Here is a 20757-nt window from a genome sequence, read left to right on the forward strand (position 1 = left end):
ACTTAACCTAAACTGAACACATAGAAAAGGAAGCCTCAGAGGAAACTTAGGCATGCAGAGTTACAATTAACATTTGGATGGATAAATATAGTAGTACTGACATTATCAGGACATGAATTTAACCTTGATTTACAACTTTTGAAGGTTTCTTTCTTTGGAGTGCCTCTAACAATGGAAATATTAAAAATATTCATCATTAAAACTGAGGTCAATACATTATACATTATATCACATAGGATATTCTTTTATACAATGTAAAGAAAAGGTATAATGTCAGTTAGATGGAGGGCTAGATGGTCCCAATGCTCAGCCCCCGTCAAAACACAACAGAAACAATAAGCAACTACAGACTGACCAAAATAGCTCTGGAAGAGCTCTGGAAAATACTTTACTAGACTGTTATGATAATAAACAGTGCACCTCCATCAAGGTTCAGTGGTGCCAGTGGATCACCCTTTTCAGTGCTTCTCACAATAACTTCTTCATAGTAAATTGCTCAATAGATGGTGTAGAATTAGCTTATATTTTGTTGAAAGGTAATGAGGGAAATGATGGTGGTGGATAGTAATGGGTGGTGTGGTGCTGGACAGGCATGAGAAGTGACTAGTGACAGCTACTGTCAACTCCTTGTTCCAAAGTCCCTGGTCACAAGTGTGGATCTTTACCAATGCACAACTCATGGAGGAAGGTACACAAGTCATATGTCTGTGTTTTGTTTTGTTTTGTTTTTTAATTTCCCATCTTACCTTTAGCCAAGGTTATATACTATCTTCCCATCTTACCATACTATTATTCCCATCTTACCTTTAGCCAAGGTTATATACTATCAATAACAATCAAAAGCCAGTTCAGAAAGGGGGTTCTATTAGCTCTCAGAAACCAATTCTTATGATGTAAAGTTTCTCTGTATCCATCTATTCTCCTTTATCTTCACTTAATATTCCCAGGCCAGATTTCAGCTTTGGTTCTGGTTCTCAGGGATCCTATAATATGTCCTCCAATGAAGCACTGAATGAACTTGGTGTTACATTTACTACTGATTCCCTGGATTATTGTTACCCTTACTGGCTTCCTGATCCTTTAGTGGACTTTTGACCTCTGTTGTTCACCTTCACAACATCCAGTGGTTGGATTTCCTCTGATAAGTTATTGTTCAGTGCCATCTAATATCCTGCTGAATGGGGGACATTCAGGGAAAGAAAAAAGCCTGTATTCACAGATCCTGGGGACCAGGAGAAACTGCTTGGGAAGCCAGAAGGGATGTGAACTCAGATTGTCTATTCATTCATCTCAAAATAACCTCTGAATATATGCCGTGACAGGTCATTAGGTTGGATATGAAAACAAAGGATTGACTTCTAGATGATCCAGGAAGTAAGTCCAGGCTAAGAATTCGTCATCTGCATTGCTGAACAGAAACCCCAGCCTGAGAATGTCAGGTTTAGTCTTCCCAATTTAGGGTTCTTTCTAATCCATTGTAGCTTGAGTTGTTCTTCTGAACAGAATTAATCATCAGGCACTACACAATGCATAATGTGCAACCACATGATCACAGGAGCACCACAAAGAGATGTAACATGTATTCTCTGCCTTAACGTTGTGCATGGTATGTAGAGAGAGACCAGCCAACATGTCATAGTGACTGAACTGGAGTGTATTCTCTCTCTTTTTTTAACGTTAATTTATTTTTGAGAGAGGGAGACAGAGTGTGACCGGGGTAGGGATAGAGAGAGAGGAAGACACAGAATCTGAAGCAGGCTCTAGGTTCTGAGCTCTCAGCACTGAGCCCGACATGAGGCTCAGATTCATGAACTGTGAGATCATGACCTGAGTTGAAGTCATATGCTCAACTGACTGAGTCACCCAGGCACCCCTAGAGTGTCATCTCTTATCACATGATGTAATAACCCTTTCTCTGCAGCAACCATGACCATCTATGAGAGAAAGAAGAATCTATTCATTGACTAATTTGTAGACAACTTTATTTTTACAGAACTAAAGTCATGAATAAAACTTATATGGGGAAAACCCCTTTAGGTATAGCATATCTATATAATATACCTAAATATATATCTCTTATTATGTTGTATGTGTGTGTGTATTACCCTCAATATGCTGTTGTTCAGTGGCAGCCAGTATCCAGCTGAAGGGTAGACATTCAGAGAAAGAAAAATGCTGTATTCATATAAGCATTTATCTATCTATTTATCTATCTATCTTGGATTAACTGTTCTTTAAATTGCTTTCTAACACTAATACTATCAAAAATTGATCATCTGTTGCCATCCCTACTGCCATTTTTTTTATCATTGCCATTTCTATCAACAGATTAATAATGAAGATCCTTACCATTATATCTATCTATCTAGAGAAAGAAAGAAACAAACAATCTCCCCACCCCCCGCCCTGGGGTGGGACTAGATTTTAGTTCTCTTTACTTCTAGTTCAGTGTTCTTTCCCATAGACTATGTAATGCTCTATTCCAGCCTTAGTGTTAACTGACTTGCTCTGTAAATATGATATGGAGAGTGATTTTCTCCAAAGTGCTTGTTTATGGGGATTAGTCATAATCCCATGAACCCTCTATGCCCAGAACCCTTTTCAGTGAACTCTTCACATCCTTGTTTCTCAGACTATAAATGAAAGGGTTGAGAGTGGGAGTTACCAGGGTATACATGACAGCAGCAGCCAGCGCCCCCACAGAGCGAGAGGTTGATGGTGGCTTCAGGTAGGTGGCAAAGACTGTGCTGTAGAAGAGGATGACCATGGAGAGGTGGGAGCTGCATGTGGCCAGGGCTTTCTTTTTCCCCTGTGCCGATGGAACCCTAGCCACAGCCTGGAAGATATGGGTATAAGAGCTTATGATGCAGAGGAGAGGGCCGATTCCTAACAACCCGGTCAGAAGCATCATTAGGATCTCATTAGGGTGGGTATCTGAGCAAGAAAGACGAAAAAGTGGACCAAAATCACAGAAAAAGTGGGGAATCTCTTGGTTAGTATAGAAATACAACTGGGATAGAAACAAGATGTGCACCAGAGAGACAAAATGGGCCACCACCCACAACCCACCCACCAGCAGCCCACATCTACAAGGTGTCATTAGCAGTGGGTAGTGCAGAGGATGGCAGATGGAAGCATAGCGGTCGATAGCCATGGCAGTCAAAAGCAGGTTGTCCATATCAGCAAAAACAGCAAAGAAATATAATTGGGACAGACATCCAGAGAAAGAGATGGATCCGTGGCTGGTCCATAGATCCTCAAGCATTTTGGGGGCTGTGGTGGAAGTGAAGCAGAGATCCACCAGGGAGAGCTGGCTGAGGAAGAAGTACATGGGAGTGTGGAGGCGCACGTCAGCTCCGATGGCCAGCAGAAGGAGCGCGTTTCCTAAGAGGCTTACCAGGTAGAGTACTAGGAAGACACCGAAGAAGACTGGCCTGTTTCCTGGGCCCCTGGACAGCCCTGCCAGGACAAAGTCCGGGGTCCTGCTGCAGTTCATTCTAGGTCCTGGTGTGCTGTAAGAGAGGGGCCATCATGAGGGGGAGTTGCTCACTATCGGGAGCCGAGGAAGACAGAACGCTGGACCCTGTCTCTTGCCAGTGGGTTCCCCTGAGCAATCGATATGGAGAATGAGTGAAAACCTAGAACAGCAATGGGAGGTACAAGAGCTGGACGTCAAAAAGGGTCACAGTGTGAGACACAGAGATGAGAGAAGGCAGGGAACGGCGAGGCTTCCTGGAGTTCTTTGCATGTAAAAGAGAAACTTGGTATTGTGGGATGGTAGAAATACTTGTTTGTGAATCTGTATCACAAAAGCATGAGTCTTTGAAGGCAGAGGCCGCATCTCTTAGTTTAGGGCTTCGCACACAGTGGGAGCTCAGTAAATGCTCCTGCCCATCTACACAGTCATGACTGAAGCACAGTGAGCCTCTAAAGAGTTTAATATGCCCACCCTTGCCCCATCAGTGTGTTCTCCACCCCGCAGCCAGAGTGATCTTGTCAAAAAAGAAAATCTGATTATATCACTTCCTTGTTTACAAATAAGTGTCTGGAAGACATTGGTATTAGGAAAATTCAGAAATCCCGACCATGTCCTACAGAGCTCAGTTTTTATTGAGCTTGTGGCATCTCACCAACTTCACCTTGAATCACTCATTTTCTGCTCCCTGCCACCCCAGCTGCGTGGCCTCCCTTCCCTGAGTCCCTGTGCTCATCTCCCTACCTCAAAGCGGTTGGTAACTTTCTTTGGGAGATTTCCTTTGCTTCTTTGATTAAACCAAACCTACCTTTTATTTCCTGTGATAGCATCTTTGTAGAATTCACTACAGTTGTGATGTAGGAGGTGTAATCACATTCATCTTGTGTAAATATTTATTGAAGGTATTTAGTTGATGGTGGAGTCATCTTAAGACTAGACGGTGCCTTGTGGCAGAGACCGCATCTAGTTGTCTTCTCTGTTGAATGCCCAGTGTTTGTCATACGAAAGGCTGAGTTTGCCTCAAAGTGAACAAGTATATTAATTATTGGAGAGTGAAGGCCAGAGAGGGCAATATGCTGTCCTTCCCAAGTGGTTCCCTTCCATGTCAACACTTTGTGAATAAAAGTTCTTTCTTCCACTATCCTCCTAGGATGTGGGCTGAAAATATTGATGCATCTGCTTCCTTCATCCTGCAAATCCAGACCAAGGGCTCTGACACTTATTTTCTTACAAAGTCTTGCTCCTTTCTGTCTTCCCCATCTTCACAGTTACCTTCTATGGACTTCTGTCAGCTCACTCCCAGCTTATTCCATCAACAGCTTATTCCATCAGCACCTTACCTCCCCCTCTGATTGCTGTGATTCATGCTGAAAGCATCTGCACTGGGCCTGGCCCTGCCATGCTCAGTCTCCTCTAACACCTTATTTCTTACTGCATCGCATCTGTCCATCTGTGCCTGCTTATCAAGAACTTCCACAGCAGGACCCTCCCACCTATAAAACAGGGCTCCCACTGCTCTCCAGCACCCGGTGCCCTCTCTCCTGGGCTGCCCACCTCGTGGCCACTTCTGCCTTCTTACATGTCCTTTCCTTGACCTAAAGCCCCAGGCCTTTTCTCTCCTGATGTCTTTCCTTCTTGTCCAAATATCTCCAGGTCTCAGTGGAAAATATACTGCCTTCACCACCACATTTCTCAAGTATTCTAACACTCATTATTTTATATCTTCTGAAATATATAGACAGGATGATCTAGCCCTTAAGTGGATATTGTCTTAAGGTGTTTTCTACTTTTTATGACATATTTTCTCTTACCAATTGTAAATACCTTGGGAGTAGAAATGATGTTTTCTTTTTAGTAGTTCTGTATAGCACCAGCCCACATCTGAGCGCATGGTCTGTCTCAAGATTACTGCTTCATGACTGCTCTCTAAGTGTTTGCTACAGTGTCCTTTTCATTTTCCGTGTATGTGCTAATTACCTCCTTGTTTCTACTAATCGTAAAGTATTCTGATAGGTGAGTGGTCTAGTGTAAAGGTACAAATATTTTCCCTCTTTATGTAGAGCATTTTTTATGTACTTGAGACTTGAGTTTCTGAAACTTTCACATGGTTAAGGGTCACCTGGAGAGCCAGGTAAGTCACAGGTTTCTGGGCTCCACCCCAGAGACTGTCTAGTTTTGGAGTGAAACATGAGAATTTGCATTTCTGTCTCACTCAAACCTCAGGCAATGCTGACCCTGCCTGTCTGCTGAATTGAATTCAAAATGTGGGGCATCCTATTCTCCATACTTACATGAGTTTTTCTACTTTTTTCAACTCTTTTAAAAAAATGAAAACTGGAAGATGTCCTTCTCATACAAGATTAAGTCTTCCCTTACTCTTTTTTCTGTTACAAACAGCACATCTTTTGTCCAGATATGGCCATACCTCTCAATGTTTCCATATCTTTCCCCAGGTTGGATCTTCTTGATGATTTTGCTTGAATAATCTCAGTGCTACTATAGCCACTTTGAGTAATTCTTCTGGAAAATATATAGTTCATGTTGAATCTCAGATATCCCAGTTCATCTTGGGTTATCTGAATAATATTTGGGCATCTAAAATATGTAAGATCCTAACTATCTAAAATTGTGAGGTCTCAGCCTTCTAAAACCTTACCCTCAGATGGATGATATCCCTAATAAACTAACCTGTCCTCACAGCCTTCTGCAACTATTCTTCTACTTTTCTATGCTTTATGGCAAATCCTTCAAAAAGTTAATTGCCTCCATCACTCACTGTCCATTATGGTCCATGCTCTTTTGAAATCTCAATCATGCTTTTGCCCTAATCATGCCACTGAAAATACTCTCATCTATACCAACATTCAGCCCTCAGTCCTTAAGTTACTTGACCTCTCAGCAAGATTTAGAATGGTTGATTCCTCTTTTCTTACTCCAAATGCATTCTTCCCCTTGCTTCCAGGACCTGCCACACTCTCCCATTGCTATCACTGATGAACTCTCTCTTAGCTTCCTTGGTTGACTCCTCCTCTGTTTCCTTATTCACTTTTGGGCCTCTTCTGGCCACTTTCTTACAGTTCCAGGCTTTAAATATCTATAAACATATAGCTCCTAAATTGTGTTTTCAATTCCACCATCTTTTCAACCCTCTAGACTCATCTATTTAACTTCCTGCCAGATATGTCCTTATGAATGTCTGTTGGTAGCTTTACCACATAAGGTATTTCTTACAATGGGACTGATTGACATACTTCTTTGGAAACAAGTACAGATCTGGACCCAAGGACAGAGTTTCCATCCACTATGTTTCTCTCTGAAATCCGAGCCCCTTACTCTGTCAGGTGCTACCTTCCATATTTACCACCTAGATTCCCTCATCTCCACCCCATGAGTATGGCCCTTAAAAATATGTATTCTCCCCAATGCTCTTACTGAGAAAGTATGACATTCTAGAGGATCCAGACCCTTTGACTGCATTGGTGGTACTGTGTCTGAAGGTAGAGAAGATACAGTTTGGGAAATGAACATTATTAATCTGCATTTCTCTTGGGACTACAAGTGGCTGGGCTGAAGAACAAAGCTTTCTTGACCTCAGAGACTTATTCCCAGAGATACTTATTAGTGGGAAATCTGAAAGTATTTTCTGAAGAAAAAGCCAAAGTTTTTACAATGGCATGGGAGATCCAGTATGATTTGTACTCCTATTAACTCTCTGATAACATCCTCTCCTCCAACATTCTTCTCCACTAGCTCTGAAATAGCTCGACCAACCTCCTTGTTAGGACTGAATTCCACCAGCCATTCTCCTTCTTTAGCTGCATTGCTCCCCCTGCTTCCTTACCTTGAACACAGTCCATTTCTCCCCAACCCTTCATTTCCTTCATGTCTTTGCTTAGTGTCATTTTTCAATGAGACTTATTCTGGTGACCCTAGTTTATGCTATAAACTACATCCAACATTCCCAGTTTCCCTGATCCTAGTCTACTTTCTAACATACTATGTAATTTATTTATTCATTATCTATCTTCTCTCCCCATAATGTAAACTGTATGGGAGTAGAGATGCTTGCTTGTTTTGTTCGCTAATGTCTCCCCAGCACATAGAATAGTGCACAGCACATGGTAGAGACACTGTAAAATATTGAACTGATGACACTTCAGGCCTTTGCTTTTCCCATTGATCTCATTGTCAGTCAGTGTCAATGAACCAATATGGACAGGTTCATGTCTATCAAGTAATAGCTTACATATCTTAGATCTATATTATTATGAAAGTTCTTACTCTAAATAAATGAAAGGCATAATTTTGCCTAAACTGCAAAATCTGGTTCTGAGAGTGGGATGCAGGGGAGTACAGCTCCTCACTAGTGCTTATGAGTTGAATTGTGATGACAGCTATCACAAAGGCCTCCTACTTACATGAAACTTCCTTGTCACTTTATCTGAAAAACAGCCATCAATCTGCATGAATACAGATCATGGAAGACAAAATTTCAGTCTAAGAAATGAAACCATAGGGAATAAGCTAAGAGTTTAAATTAAAAGAGAAATGTGGGGGGAAATCCTACTATACTAATAAAATTAATTCAAGGAACCTCAGCAGGATTTTCTTGAACATAAATTCTGAAGGCAAAGGAAAAGCAGTGTCATATAGGGGTCAGGGATTTGAGTTTTGACACCTACTCCTGTACTTTCTGTTCTACTGCAGACAAGTATTGGTTTTCTTCTCCTTGTTCCCCTTCCTACTACTTCTCTTCTTTTCTCTTAACTCATAGATTTATGATCTTCTTCAACTATAGCTTTTGGAAAACTGTAGGCAACAGTTGGGAAGATAAGAAATTAAGGATTTCATGGAGCTCTATTTTAGGGAGGCAGACAAGGTTGTGTTCCCTCTTGGGGTAGGGGCAGCCCAAGCACATGTAAACTGTGAAGCTTCCTTTAGCAGCTAATTTGATCACTGCAGGAGAGGTGTTTGTTTCATCTGTGATGCTGATTTTCTGAGTTCTTTTAACAAGAGAAGTCTCTCAGTCCATGACAGTGAAAGGACAAAATCCTACTGGATGGTAGGGCACACTGACTTGCTAGCACCTAAATGACTGTTATCAAGTCCATATTATATGAAAATCAAAGAAGTGAAATGTACCAGTGTAGTCTGGAGAGTCACTGTTTCACGCAGTCAAGTCTTTTATATAGAAGAGGGAGCAAACTTTACCTGTGGTTTCCAAGGGCAGACCTAGGACCAAATATGTGACATAACAACAGAAATAGTAATGTCTACCATTTCTTGTTATAATGATGTACTCTACACTTCCTTAGGGGCTCAATGCATCACTTCACTCAATGCTCACAATTTTATTTTGAGGAAGGTATTGTTATTTTCCCTCAGGAGGAGAAAGTTATAACTTGTTAGTGTTCACACAGCTAGGAGCTGGAGGTGCCTGAGCTCAGCTGCCCTGCCAGCGATGGAGATTAAAGCCAGTGACCCACACCCTTTCTAGCACTAGGTGTGCTCCATCCATGCAGCGCTCAATCTTAGGCTGGATTATCCCCTAGAAAATAATTGTGCAGGGTATTCCAGTGGCCAGACTAAAGGACTTTTAAACCTCCTTCTAAACTGGAAGTACAGATTCTGCTCGTGAAAGGTGGTCCACGAAAGCTGGTCCAGGTATGTTGTTGAGTTCCAGCACCAAGCATGATGCCCAGCATTCTGAATGCTGGCCGACTGCACACACAGCCACAGGTTAGCACATACAGTTCAGTGTGGGAAGGGGTGGAGGGAGTACACCATGTGGAAGTGTAGAGACAAGTTTTGCTAGGATTTCTGCCTCCTTTGTTTTTTTTCAGGTGATGAGTGCAGTGCTGTTTGTCCTAGAGAAATCACTGATTAGTGATTACCACCAAAAGACTTCTCACAATGGGATTCTTTCAAGATGGTAGTTTCTTGTTTGTATACAGGACAGAACATTCAGATGATGCAAAGGAAAATTTGTTGTATAAATGAATTCAGATGAGATATGTCATTTTAATATTGATAGAAATTCTGGAAACCAGTTTTTATCTTTCCTTAGCTCTGGGCCAGAGCTTTGGGATTGCTGTTTCTTTATTGTCCATTCAGTTCTCCAATGAGATGGAATTCAGCCAAGCACTGTCCCCTGTAGATTAACTCATGAGAGATTTCCTTTATAAAAAGCTTATTTTTCATAACACTTAAACAATGCATGACATCCATGAAGTTAAGTAGAAATAAAATAATTCATATTGATTCATTGTGTTTTTTATTGTCCCATAATTTTAAAACACAAGACTATCAGACCTAATATTAATTTGTTTTTTCAAATTTCTTTTTTAAATTTAAATCCAAGTTATGTTAACCATGTAGTGTAATAATGATTTCAGGGATAGAATTTAGTGATTCATCACTTACATATGACACCCAGTGCTCATCCCAACAGGTGGCCTCCCTAATGCCCATCACCCATTTAGCCCATCCCCTGCCACCTCCCCTCCAGCAACCCTCAATTTGTTCTCTAAGAGTCTTTTATGGTTTGCCTCCCTCTCTGTTTTTATCTTATTTTTGCCCACCTTCCCCTATGTTTATATTGTTTGTTTCTTAAATTACACATGTGAATGAAATCATGATATTTGTATTTATCTGACTGACTTATTTTGCTTAGTATAATATACTCTAGTTCCACCTACATTCTTCCAAATGGCAAGATTTCATTCTTTTTCATCACCGAGTAATAGTCCACTGTGTATATATATCACATCTTCTTTGTCCATTCATCAGTAGATGGACATTTGGACTTTTCCCATTCTTTGGTTATTGTCTGTGTGTGTGTGTGTGTGTCTGTGTGAAATGTATTTATTAATATGGGGGTCCAACTGGCATTTCTATATAATTAAGACTTTCCATCCACAAACAGGATGTATTTCTTCATTTATTCAAACCTTCTTTGATAAACTTTTGTCATTTTGGTCAAAGTTTGTCATGTATGGCATATGTAGGCCATACACATTTTTATGACATTATTTTAGGGTATATTTTATATGTGGTTGCTATTGTCAAAGGGTTATTTTAAAAATCCTATTTCCTGACTAATTTCTGATATATTAAAAGGCTCTTGATATTTGTTTATTTACCGTGTATCTGGACACATTATGTAAATTTCTTATTGTTTTTAAGTTTTACTTATTTATTTTGCGCGCGCATGCACGTGCGAGAGAGAGGCAGCATGAGTAGAGGAGGGGCAGAGAGAGAGGAAGACATAAAAGATCTCAAGCAGGCTCCACAATGTCAGCACAGAGCCCCATAATACTTTGGCTACTGTTGATAGCACTGCTATAAACATTAGGGTACATGTGCCCCTTAGAATCAGCATTTTTGTATCCTTTGGATAAACACCTGGTAGTGAAATTGCTGAGTCATCGGGTAGTTCTATTTTTAGTTTTTTGAGGAAACTCCATACTGTTTTCCTGACTGGCTACACCAGTTTGCATTACCACCAGCAGTGCAAGAGGGGGGATCCCCTTTCTCTGCATCCTCACCAATATCTGTCGTTTCCTGAATTGTTAATTTTAGCCATTCTGACAGGTGTGAGGTGGTATCTCATTGTGGTTTTGATTTGTATTTCCCTGATGATGAGTGATGATGAATGTCTTTTCATGTGTCTGTTAGCAATCTGGAGGTCTTCTTTGGAAAAGTGTCTGTTCATGTCTTCTGCCCATTTCTTCACTGGATTATTTGGGTTTTTTTTTTGGGTGTGGAGTTTGCTAAGTTCTTTATAGGTTTTGGATACTAACCCTTTATCTGATATGTCATTTGCAAATATCTTCTCCCATTCTGTTGGTTGCTGCCTTTTAGTATTGCTAATTGTTTTCTTCACTGTGCAGAACGGTTTTTCTTGATGAGGTCCCAATAGTTCATTTTTGCTTGTTTCCCTTGCTTCCAGAAACATGTGAAGTAAGAAGTTGCTGTGGCTGAGGTCAAAGAGGTTGTTGTCTGTTTTCTCCTCCAGAATATGGATGGTTTCCTGTCTTATGTTTAGGTCTTTCATCCATTTTGAGTTTATTTTTGTGTATGGTGTAAGAAAGTGGTCCAGCTTCATTTTGCATGTTGCGGTCCAGTTTTCCCAGCATCATTTGCTAAAGAAACTGTCTTTTTTTCATTGTATATTCTTTCCTGCTTTGTCAAAGATTAGTTGGCCATATGTTTGTGGGTCCATTTCCGGGTTTTTTATCCTGTTCCATTGATCTGATCTGTTTTTGTGCCAGTACCATACTGTCTTGAAAACTATAGCTTTGTAATACAGGTCAAAGTTTGGAATAGTGATGCCTCCAGCTTTGGTTTTCTTTTTCAACATTACTTTGACTATTCAAGGTAATTTCTGCTTTGATACAAATTTTAGGATTGTTTGTTCTATGAAGAATGCTGGTGTTATTTTGATTGGGATTGCATTGAATGTGTAGATTGCTTTGGGTAGTGTCGACATTTTAACAATATTTGTTCTTTCAATCCATGAGCATTGAATGTTTTTCCATTTCTTGGTGTCTTCTTCAATTTATTTCATAAGTTTTCTGTTTTATTTCAGTGTATAGATTTTTCACCTCTTTGGTTAGGTTTATTCCTAGATATTTTATGGTTTTGGATACAATTTTAAATGGGAAAAATTCCTTGATTTCTCTTTCTGCTGCTTCATTAATGGTGTTTAGAAATGTAACCAATTTCTGTATGTGGATTCTATATGCTGCAACTTTGATGAATTCATGTCATTTCTCCAGTTTTTTGGTGGAGTTTTCTGGGTTTTCCATATAGAGTATCATGTCATTTGCGAAGAGTGAAGGTTCAAATTCCTCCTTGCCAATTTGGATGCCTTTTATTTCTTTTTGTTGTCTGGTTGCATGAGGCTAGGACTTACAACACAATGTTGAATCATAGTGATGAATGTGGACATCCCTGTCATGTTCCTGACCATATGGGGAAAGCTCTCAGTTTTTCCACATTGACAATGATATTAACTATGGGTCTTTCATATATTGCCTTTATGATATTGAGGTATGTTCCTTTTATTCCTACTTTCTTGAGGGTTTTTACCACACGAGGATGCTGTATTTTGTTAAGTGCTTTTTCTGCATCTATTGAGAGGATCATGTGGTTTTTTATCTTTACTTGTATTAATGTTATGTAACACATTGATTGATTTATAAATATTGAACCCACCTTGCATCCAAGAAATAAATCTGGCTTTATTGTGGTGAATAATTCTTTTAAGTATTGTTGGATCCAGTTTGCTAATATCTTGTTGAGGATTTTTGCATCGATTTTTATCAGGTACATTGGTCTGTAATTATCTTTTTAGTGGTGACTTTGTCTGATTTTGGATTCAAGGTAATGCTGGCTTCATAGAATTTGGAAGTTTTCCTTCCATTTCTATTTTTTGAAACAGCTTCAAAACTATAGGTATTAATTCTTCTTTAAACATCTGGTAGAATTCCCCTGGGCTGCCATGTGGCCCTGGACTATTGTTTGTTTGGAGATTTTTGATTACTGATTCAATTTCTTTACTGGTATGGGTGTGTTCAAATTTTCTGTTTCTTCTTGTTTCAGTTTTGGTAGTTTATATGTTTCTAGAAATTTGTCCATTTCTTCCAGATTGCCCAAATTGTTGGCATTTAGTTGCTCATAATATTCTCTTACTACTGTTTTTATTTCTGCTGTGTTGGTTGTGATCTCTCCTCTTTCTTTCTTGATTTTATTTATTTGGGTCCTTTCCTTTTTCTTTTTGATCATTCTGGCAAGGGGGGGGTTATCATTTTGATAATTCTTTTAAAGAACCAGCTCCTGGCTTCATTGATCTGTTCTACTGCTTTTTGTTTTGTTTTGTTTTGTTTTGTTGTTTTATTTATTTTTTTTTGATATCATTGATTTCTGCTATAATCTTTATTATTTCCCTTCTGCTGGTTTTGGGTTGTATTTGCTGTTCTTTTTCCAGCTCCTTTAGGTGTAAGGTTAGGTTCTATATCTGAGACCTTTCTTCCTTTTTTAGGAATGCCTGGATTGCTATATACTTCCCTCTTATGACTGCGTTTGCTGCATCTCAGAGGTTTTGGACTGTCGTGTTTTCATTTATTTTTTTCCATGGACTTTTTAATTTCCTCCTTAATTCCTTGGCTAACCCATTCATTCTTTAGTAGGATATTCTTTAATCGCCAAGTATTCATGGTCTTTCTAAATTTTTTCTTGTGGTTGATTTTGAGTTTCATAATGTTGTGGTCTGAAAGTATGCATGGTATGATCTCTATCTTTTTGTACTTGCTGAACACTGATTTGTGACCCATTATGTGAGCTATTCTGGAGAATATTCCATGTGTACTTGAGAAAAATTTGTATTCTTCTGCTTTAGGATGAACTGTTCTGAGTATATCTGTTAAGTCCATCCTGTATAAAAGCCATTGTTCCTTGTTGATTTGCTGTTTAGATTATCTGTCCATTGTTGTAAGTGGGGTGTTGAAATTCCCTACTATTATGGTATTATTGTCAATGAGTTTCTTTATGTTTGTGATTAACTGATTTTTATATTTGGGTTCCTCCACATTGGGAGCATAAATATTCACAATTAGATCTTCTTTTGGGTAGACCCTTTAATTATGATATAATGCTTTCTCCATCTCTTTTTACAGTCTTTGTTTTAAAATCTAGTTTGTCTGATGTAAGTATGGCTACTCTAGCTTTCTTTTGATGACCATTAGTGTGATAGATGGTTCTCCATCCCTTTATTTTCAATCTGCAGGTGTCTTTAAATCTAAAATGAGTCTCTTGTAGGCAGCATATAGATAGGTCTTGTTTTATTAATCATTCTGATACCCTGTGTCTTTTGTTTGGAGCACTTAGTCCATTTACATTCAGAGTGAGTACTGAAAGGGGCCCCTGGATGGCTCAATTGATTAAGTGTTGGACTTTGGCTCAGCTCATGATCTCACAGCTCGTATGTTTGATCCCCACATCAGGTTCTATGCTGATATCTCAGAGCCTGAAGCCTCCTTCGGAGGCTCTCTGTCTTTCCCCCAGTCACATTCCCTCCCTCTTTCAAAAATAAATAATAAAAAATATTAAAAACTTTTAAATTTAGAGTGAATACTGAAAGATGAATTTAGTGCCATTGTGTTGCCTGTAGACTTGGTGTTTCTGGTTCTTTTTAGTTTTTGTTGCTTTTTGTCTTTTTTATTTTGTTTTGCCTTTTCTCCACTCAAAGAATCCCCCTTAAAATTACTTGCAGGGCTGGTTTAGTGGTCACAAACTCCTTTGGTTTTTGTTTGTTTGGGAAACTCTTTACCTCTCCTTCTATTCTGAATGATAGCCTTGCTGGATAACATTTTTCTGACTCAGTATGTTGAGTATATCCTGCCACTCCTTTCTGGCCTGCCAAGTTTCTGTGGATAGGTCTGCTGTGAACCTATTCTGTCTTCCCTTGCAGGTTAAGGACTTTTTTACTCTTGCTGCTTTCATGATTCTTTCTCTCTCTCTCTCTCTCTCTCTCTGTGTGTGTGTGTGTGTGTGTGTGTGTGTTTGTGATTTGTGAATTTGACTATGATATACTTGGTGATGGTCATTTTTGTTGAATCTAATGGGAGTTCTCTGTGCTTCCTCGATTTTGATGTCTGCATCCTTCCTCAGATTAGGAAAGTTTTCAGCTATAATTTGCTCACATAAACCTTCTGCCCCTTTTTCTCTCTCTTCATCTTCTGGGATTCCTATGATTCAGATGTTGTTCCTTTTTAATAAGTCACTTAGTGCTCTAAGTCTTGTATAGTGATCTTTGGCCTTTGTTTCACACTTGTTTTCTGATTCATGGTTCTCCATAACTTTATCTTTTATATCGCTGATTCACTTCTCTGCTTTGTCCACCCTTGCTGTCATAGCATCCATTTGACACTGCATCCCAGTTATAGCATTTTTAATTTTGGCCTAGTGAGATTTTACTTCTTTTAACTCTGTAGTAGGGATTCTCTGCTATTTTCTATGCTTTTGTCAAGCTTGGCTAGTATTCTTATAATTGTGGTTTAATTCTACATCAGACATCTTGCTTATATCTGTGTTGATGAATTCTCTGGCTGCCATTTCTTTCTGTTCTTTCTTTTGGGGTAAGTTGCTTCATTTTGACATTTTGGGGAAATAAGAAATCAATACAAGAAAAAATAAAAATTAAAAGAATTTTAAAAAAACCAAAAAATTAAATAAAGAAAGCTAGATCCTAGGTGTGTTTTACTCCACTTGTTGAAAGAAGCTTGATAGAATAGAGAAAAAAGGGAAAGGGAAAAAAAGGTAACAAATATTTAAAAATTAAAAAAGTATATATAGCTTAATAAAATAAGATAAAATGAAATAGAATAAAAAATTTAAAAAATTAAAAATAAAGTAAAAAATAGTAAATCAAAATAAATTTTTCTCTTTCTGTATCCAACCAAGAGGAAAAAAAGAAAGAAAAAAGGAAACAGCATAAACAGAAGCAAAGAAAGCGAACTAATATATAAACCAGCAAACAGAGTGAAACCTGAATGAAATTACATCTAGTTTCCTCTAGAACTGAAACTATGAGCCACTCTGTAGTCCATACCCTAGGCAGGTGGAGTGACTTGTGCTGGTCTCCTAGGGGATGTGCTTGGAGGGTGCAGTTGGGTGGGACTTGGTATAATGGCTGTGTTCTCCACCATGTGGTACTGCTTAGCTTACTGGAGTGGCCAGTGTGGCATGCATGTGTGTGTATGTGCATGTGTGTGTGTAGGAGACGTGGTAATGGCTTCACCCAGGTCCTTAGTCTCTGTCACAGGAACTTCGAACTCTCACCCACCTGTGATCAAGCACCCCTCCTTTGTCTCAGGCCTCCATCCGCTCCTCGCCTCCACCCTGTCCATGTCCAAGCTGCCTGCCAGAGTTCTATCTCAGATGGGGTTGTTTCAAAACTCCACACTTCAGAGACACCTGTGGCTTAGACCTGTGCTTAGCCTCTGGGGGAGGGTCTCACTGAGCAATGGCTTGGTGCTGGCTCCCCCCAGAAAATGTTCATGAGATCGCACAGCAGCAGAGGTTCAGAGATTTCGGCAAATCACAACACACAGTTAGCACCAGGTTTCACCACACTCTGGTATCTTTGTCCCGATACCAGTAAATGTGGCCATTCTCTGGGGTCCACTGGGACCTTTGCCTGTGGGGAGGCCATATGGCCTCTACCAGATGCTCTCCAAGCAGGGGAACCACTTCTCCCTTTGTGGCATACAGACCCTTAAGACCCTGATATCTGCTCCTGGGGATTCACCCTGCTTCCTCACCAGAGCACCACCAGGCACTGAGCTCTGAAACTTAAGATTCCATTGTTTATAGAATCCTGGTGGTATTGAAACCCTCTCTTTTCTTTCCTGTCTCTGGTTTTGGGGAACAGATTTCTTGTTCAGTCCCCTATGAGTGTTTTCACTCTTTCTCTCAATGTCTCCCCAACTTCTTTCAGGGGGGGTGTTTTTCTTGCATGATTGATGCACCACACTCTCCCCTTTCCTTTTTCCTTATCTGTCCTCTCTCTGCAAAAAAAGCTCCCTACCTTCCACGGCTTTTCTCTCCCCAGTTCACCTCTCTACACCACATACCTGCCAAGTTCTGTGGCTCAAGTTACGTAGATTGTTGTGTTAACCCTCAGATCAGTTTCCTAGGTGTACAAAATGGTTTGGTGCTGATATAGCTGTGTCTCAGGGACAAGAGCAGCTCAAGGTCTCCATGTTGCTCTGCCATATTGATTCCATTCCCTGAACCTCAATTTCAACAATATTTCTTATGATGTTCTTCCTGCCTTCAATTGTTTATAGTGTGTGTTATGGAAGCAAATAGTTCGGTTAACTTAGGAAAAAAAAATTAAACAATTACAAATAAAAAGCCAAATAAAATTTATTATTTGGCCTTGAATTACCAATGATCATTTTAGATACTACTTTGTTTCCTTGAAAACAAATATCCTACCCAGTTTTTTTACTGTTTATTATTTTGACAATTTTAAGTATGTAGTGTAAATAAAGTTTTATCTTACATCTAAGAAATCCAGGTTTAACATTCTCCTTTATTTTGTGTGTGAATGCTTATAAATTCCAACATTTGAATCAGAGTAATTCAAACTTTTCATGGATCTGGAGAAATTTAGGAATGAGAAAGACCAATGGATTTGGTTTTATGAGCACCAACCCTGTACCAAGCATTATTTACTTTACTCAGTGTTTTATTTCGTATTTCCTCTCTGAGTCATAATATGCTGCAATCATTATTATAATACTTAATTTATTTGGGTCATGAATGTTTGGCTCTATGCAAGTCTGGTGCATCCATATGATGGATGTAAATGTGGCCATTAGAAACCATATTGTAGAAGAGTGTTAATGACAGGAGGAATGTCATAATATGGTGTAGGATACAAAACTATAATCTTATCTCTATTTTGAACGTATGTGCATAGGAAAATGTTAGAAAGATATATACAAAAAATTAGCACTCAGTGACATGAAGGATTAAGAGGATAAGAAGGACAAGGAAGCTTCTCAGGAAGAGACTCAAATGACCCCACAGCTCATACAAACTGTCTGATGGATATTCACCAACCATCTCCAGGACATGGTGGAGAGTGAGGAAAGGGGCCTGCCTCTTCCCATGTGGGCTTTTAAATATTTACTTATTTCTGTAAAGATGTTCCTAATGTCCTGAAGAGATATGTCTCATAGGAAATTTTGAGTATGGGGGTTTCTGGTGATGATTGTTGCATGCCTCTGTGATTTGTTGTGGATGATAAATGCTCAGTGTTTATGCTGATAGAGATGATGATTGTTTTACCTATCAAGCTATATTTTCTTGTTTTGTAGATTTCACTCTTGTACCATTTGAATAACACAATTTGTAGGCTTCTCATTCTCAAGAGGAAGAAAGATAAAACCAAACTCTGTTCAAATTCATTATCTTGGGATTCTCCAACCTAAATGATTCGCAATTTTTACTCTTCACTGTCTTCTTTCTGACCTATATCTGTACTTTGGGAGGAAATATCTTCATTATCCTGGTGTCTGTGGCTGATCCACATGTACACATCCCCATGTATCATTTTCTGAGGAATTTGGCCTTTCTTGACATCTGCCACACCACCACCAACGTTCCCCAGATGATGGTGCATCTCCTGTCAGAGAAGAAGAGCAGGTCCTATGGGGGATGTGGGGCACAACTGTTTGCATGTATTTTCTTAGTAGGATCAGAGTGTCTCCTCCTGGGGCCATGGCGTATGACTGTTACATTGCAATCTGCAAACCTCTACAGTACTCAGTGATTATGAATAGACCCCTGTATGGCCGGTTAGCTACCTCATGCTGGACTGGGGGGTTCCTCAACAAGGGAGTGCACACTTCTGACCTTCTACCTGCCTTTCTGTGGCAACAACCAGGTTCAGTATTTCTTCTGTGACATCTCCCCTTTGCTGCTGTTGTCTTGTGGGGGCACTTCTGTCAATGAGTTGGCATTGCTGTCCATTAGGGACTTCATTGGGTGGGCTCCTTTCTTGGGTATCATCCTTTCCTACTTCTATATTATCTCTGCTATCTTGAGGATCTGCTCCTCAGAGGGGAGGCAAAAGGTATTTTCTACCTGTGCCTCGCACCTGGTCATTGTCCTTCTGTACTACGGTAGTGCCATCTTCACATACGTGTGGCCCGTCTCAACATGGTCGCTGGAGAGAGACCAGCTGGTCTCTGTCCTCTGCAGTGTTGTCACTCCCATGTTAAATCCTGTCATCTGTACTTTGAAGAATAAGGACATCAGAAAGTCCTTGAAAGTGGTGGGAGAAAAGGTTGCAACCTTCAAATTTCATTTCCCTTGAACTGTAGTGTTTACTTTTCTGTGATGATTAATAATAGAAAATTAGCTTCTTAGTGATACAATCTCATTGCTTCTTGCCAACATTGCTAATTAAAAGTTAATTTCATGGCACAAAAACAGACACATAGACCAATGGAATAGAATAGAAACCCCAGAACTAGACCCACAAACGTATGGCCAACTCATCTTTGACAAAGCAGGAAAGAACATCCAATGGAAAAAAGACAGCCTCTTTAACAAATGGTGCTGGGAGAACTGGACAGCAACATGCAGAAGGTTGAAACTAGACCACTTTCTCACACCATTCACAAAAATAAACTCAAAATGGCTAAAGGACCTAAATGTGAGACAGGAAACCATCAAAACCTTAGAGGAGAAAGCAGGAAAAGACCTCTCTGACCTCAGCCGTAGCAATCTCTTACTCGACACATCCCCAAAGGCAAGGGAATTAAAAGCAAAAGTGAATTACTGGGACCTTATGAAGATAAAAAGCTTCTGCACAGCAAAGGAAACAACCAACAAAACTAAAAGGCAACCAACGGAATGGGAAAAGATATTCGCAAATGACATATCGGACAAAGGGCTAGTATCCAAAATCTATAAAGAGCTCACCAAACTCCACACCCAAGAAACAAATAACCCAGTGAAGAAATGGGCAGAAAACATGAATAGACCCTTCTCTAAAGAAGACATCCGGATGGCCAACAGGCACATGAAAAGATGTTCAGCGTCGCTCCTTATCAGGGAAATACAAATCAAAACCACACTCAGGTATCACCTCACGCCAGTCAGAGTGGCCAAAATGAACAAATCAGGAGACTATAGATGCTGGAGAGGATGTGGAGAAACGGGAACCCTCTTGCACTGTTGGTGGGAATGCAAATTGGTGCAGCCGCTCTGGAAAGCAGTGTGGAGGTTCCTCAGAAAATTAAAAATAGACCTACCCTATGACCCAGCAATAGCACTGCTAGGGATTTATCCAAGGGATACAGGAGTACTGATGCATAGGGCCACTTGTACCCCAATGTTCATAGCAGCACTCTCAACAATAGCCAAATTATGGAAAAAGCCTAAATGTCCATCAACTGATGAATGGATAAAGAAATTGTGGTTTATATACACAATGGAATATTACGTGGCAATGAGAAAAAATGAAATATGGCCTTTTGTAGCAACGTGGATGGAACTGGAGAGTATGATGCTAAGTGAAATAAGCCATACAGAGAAAGACAGATACCATATGGTTTCACTCTTATGTGGATCCTGAGAAACTTAACAGGAACCCATGGGGGAGGGGAAGGAAAAAAAAAAAAAAGAGGTTAGAATGGGAGAGAGCCAAAGCATAAGAGACTGTTAAAAACTGAGAACAAACTGAGGGTTGATGGGGGGTG

At 39.8% G+C, this 20757-nt stretch overlaps 2 protein-coding genes and 1 pseudogene across 9 annotated transcripts in view; 2 read left to right on the plus strand and 1 right to left on the minus strand.

Annotated features, from left to right (window-relative positions):
* LOC125165718 (olfactory receptor 2G3-like) overlaps nt 1–20757 on the plus strand; it is a 278541-nt gene that overhangs the window by 128688 nt on the left and 129096 nt on the right. The gene's annotated exons all lie outside the window — the stretch shown is intronic.
* On the minus strand, nt 2561–3496 carry LOC125165582 (olfactory receptor 24-like). The gene has a single exon (XM_047858621.1). The coding sequence runs from the start codon at nt 3494–3496 to the stop codon at nt 2561–2563; it is 936 nt and encodes a 311-aa protein (XP_047714577.1).
* On the plus strand, nt 3627–19367 carry LOC125165584 (olfactory receptor 5V1-like; annotated as a pseudogene).

Source organism: Prionailurus viverrinus, chromosome B2 (assembly GCF_022837055.1).
Source record: "Prionailurus viverrinus isolate Anna chromosome B2, UM_Priviv_1.0, whole genome shotgun sequence".
Taxonomy (NCBI): domain Eukaryota; kingdom Metazoa; phylum Chordata; class Mammalia; order Carnivora; family Felidae; genus Prionailurus; species Prionailurus viverrinus.

Bases quoted from the DNA above. Each gene is read 5' to 3' on its own strand.
- LOC125165582 (XM_047858621.1), bottom strand. From the start codon at position 3,496: ATGAACTGCAGCAGGACCCCGGACTTTGTCCTGGCAGGGCTGTCCAGG.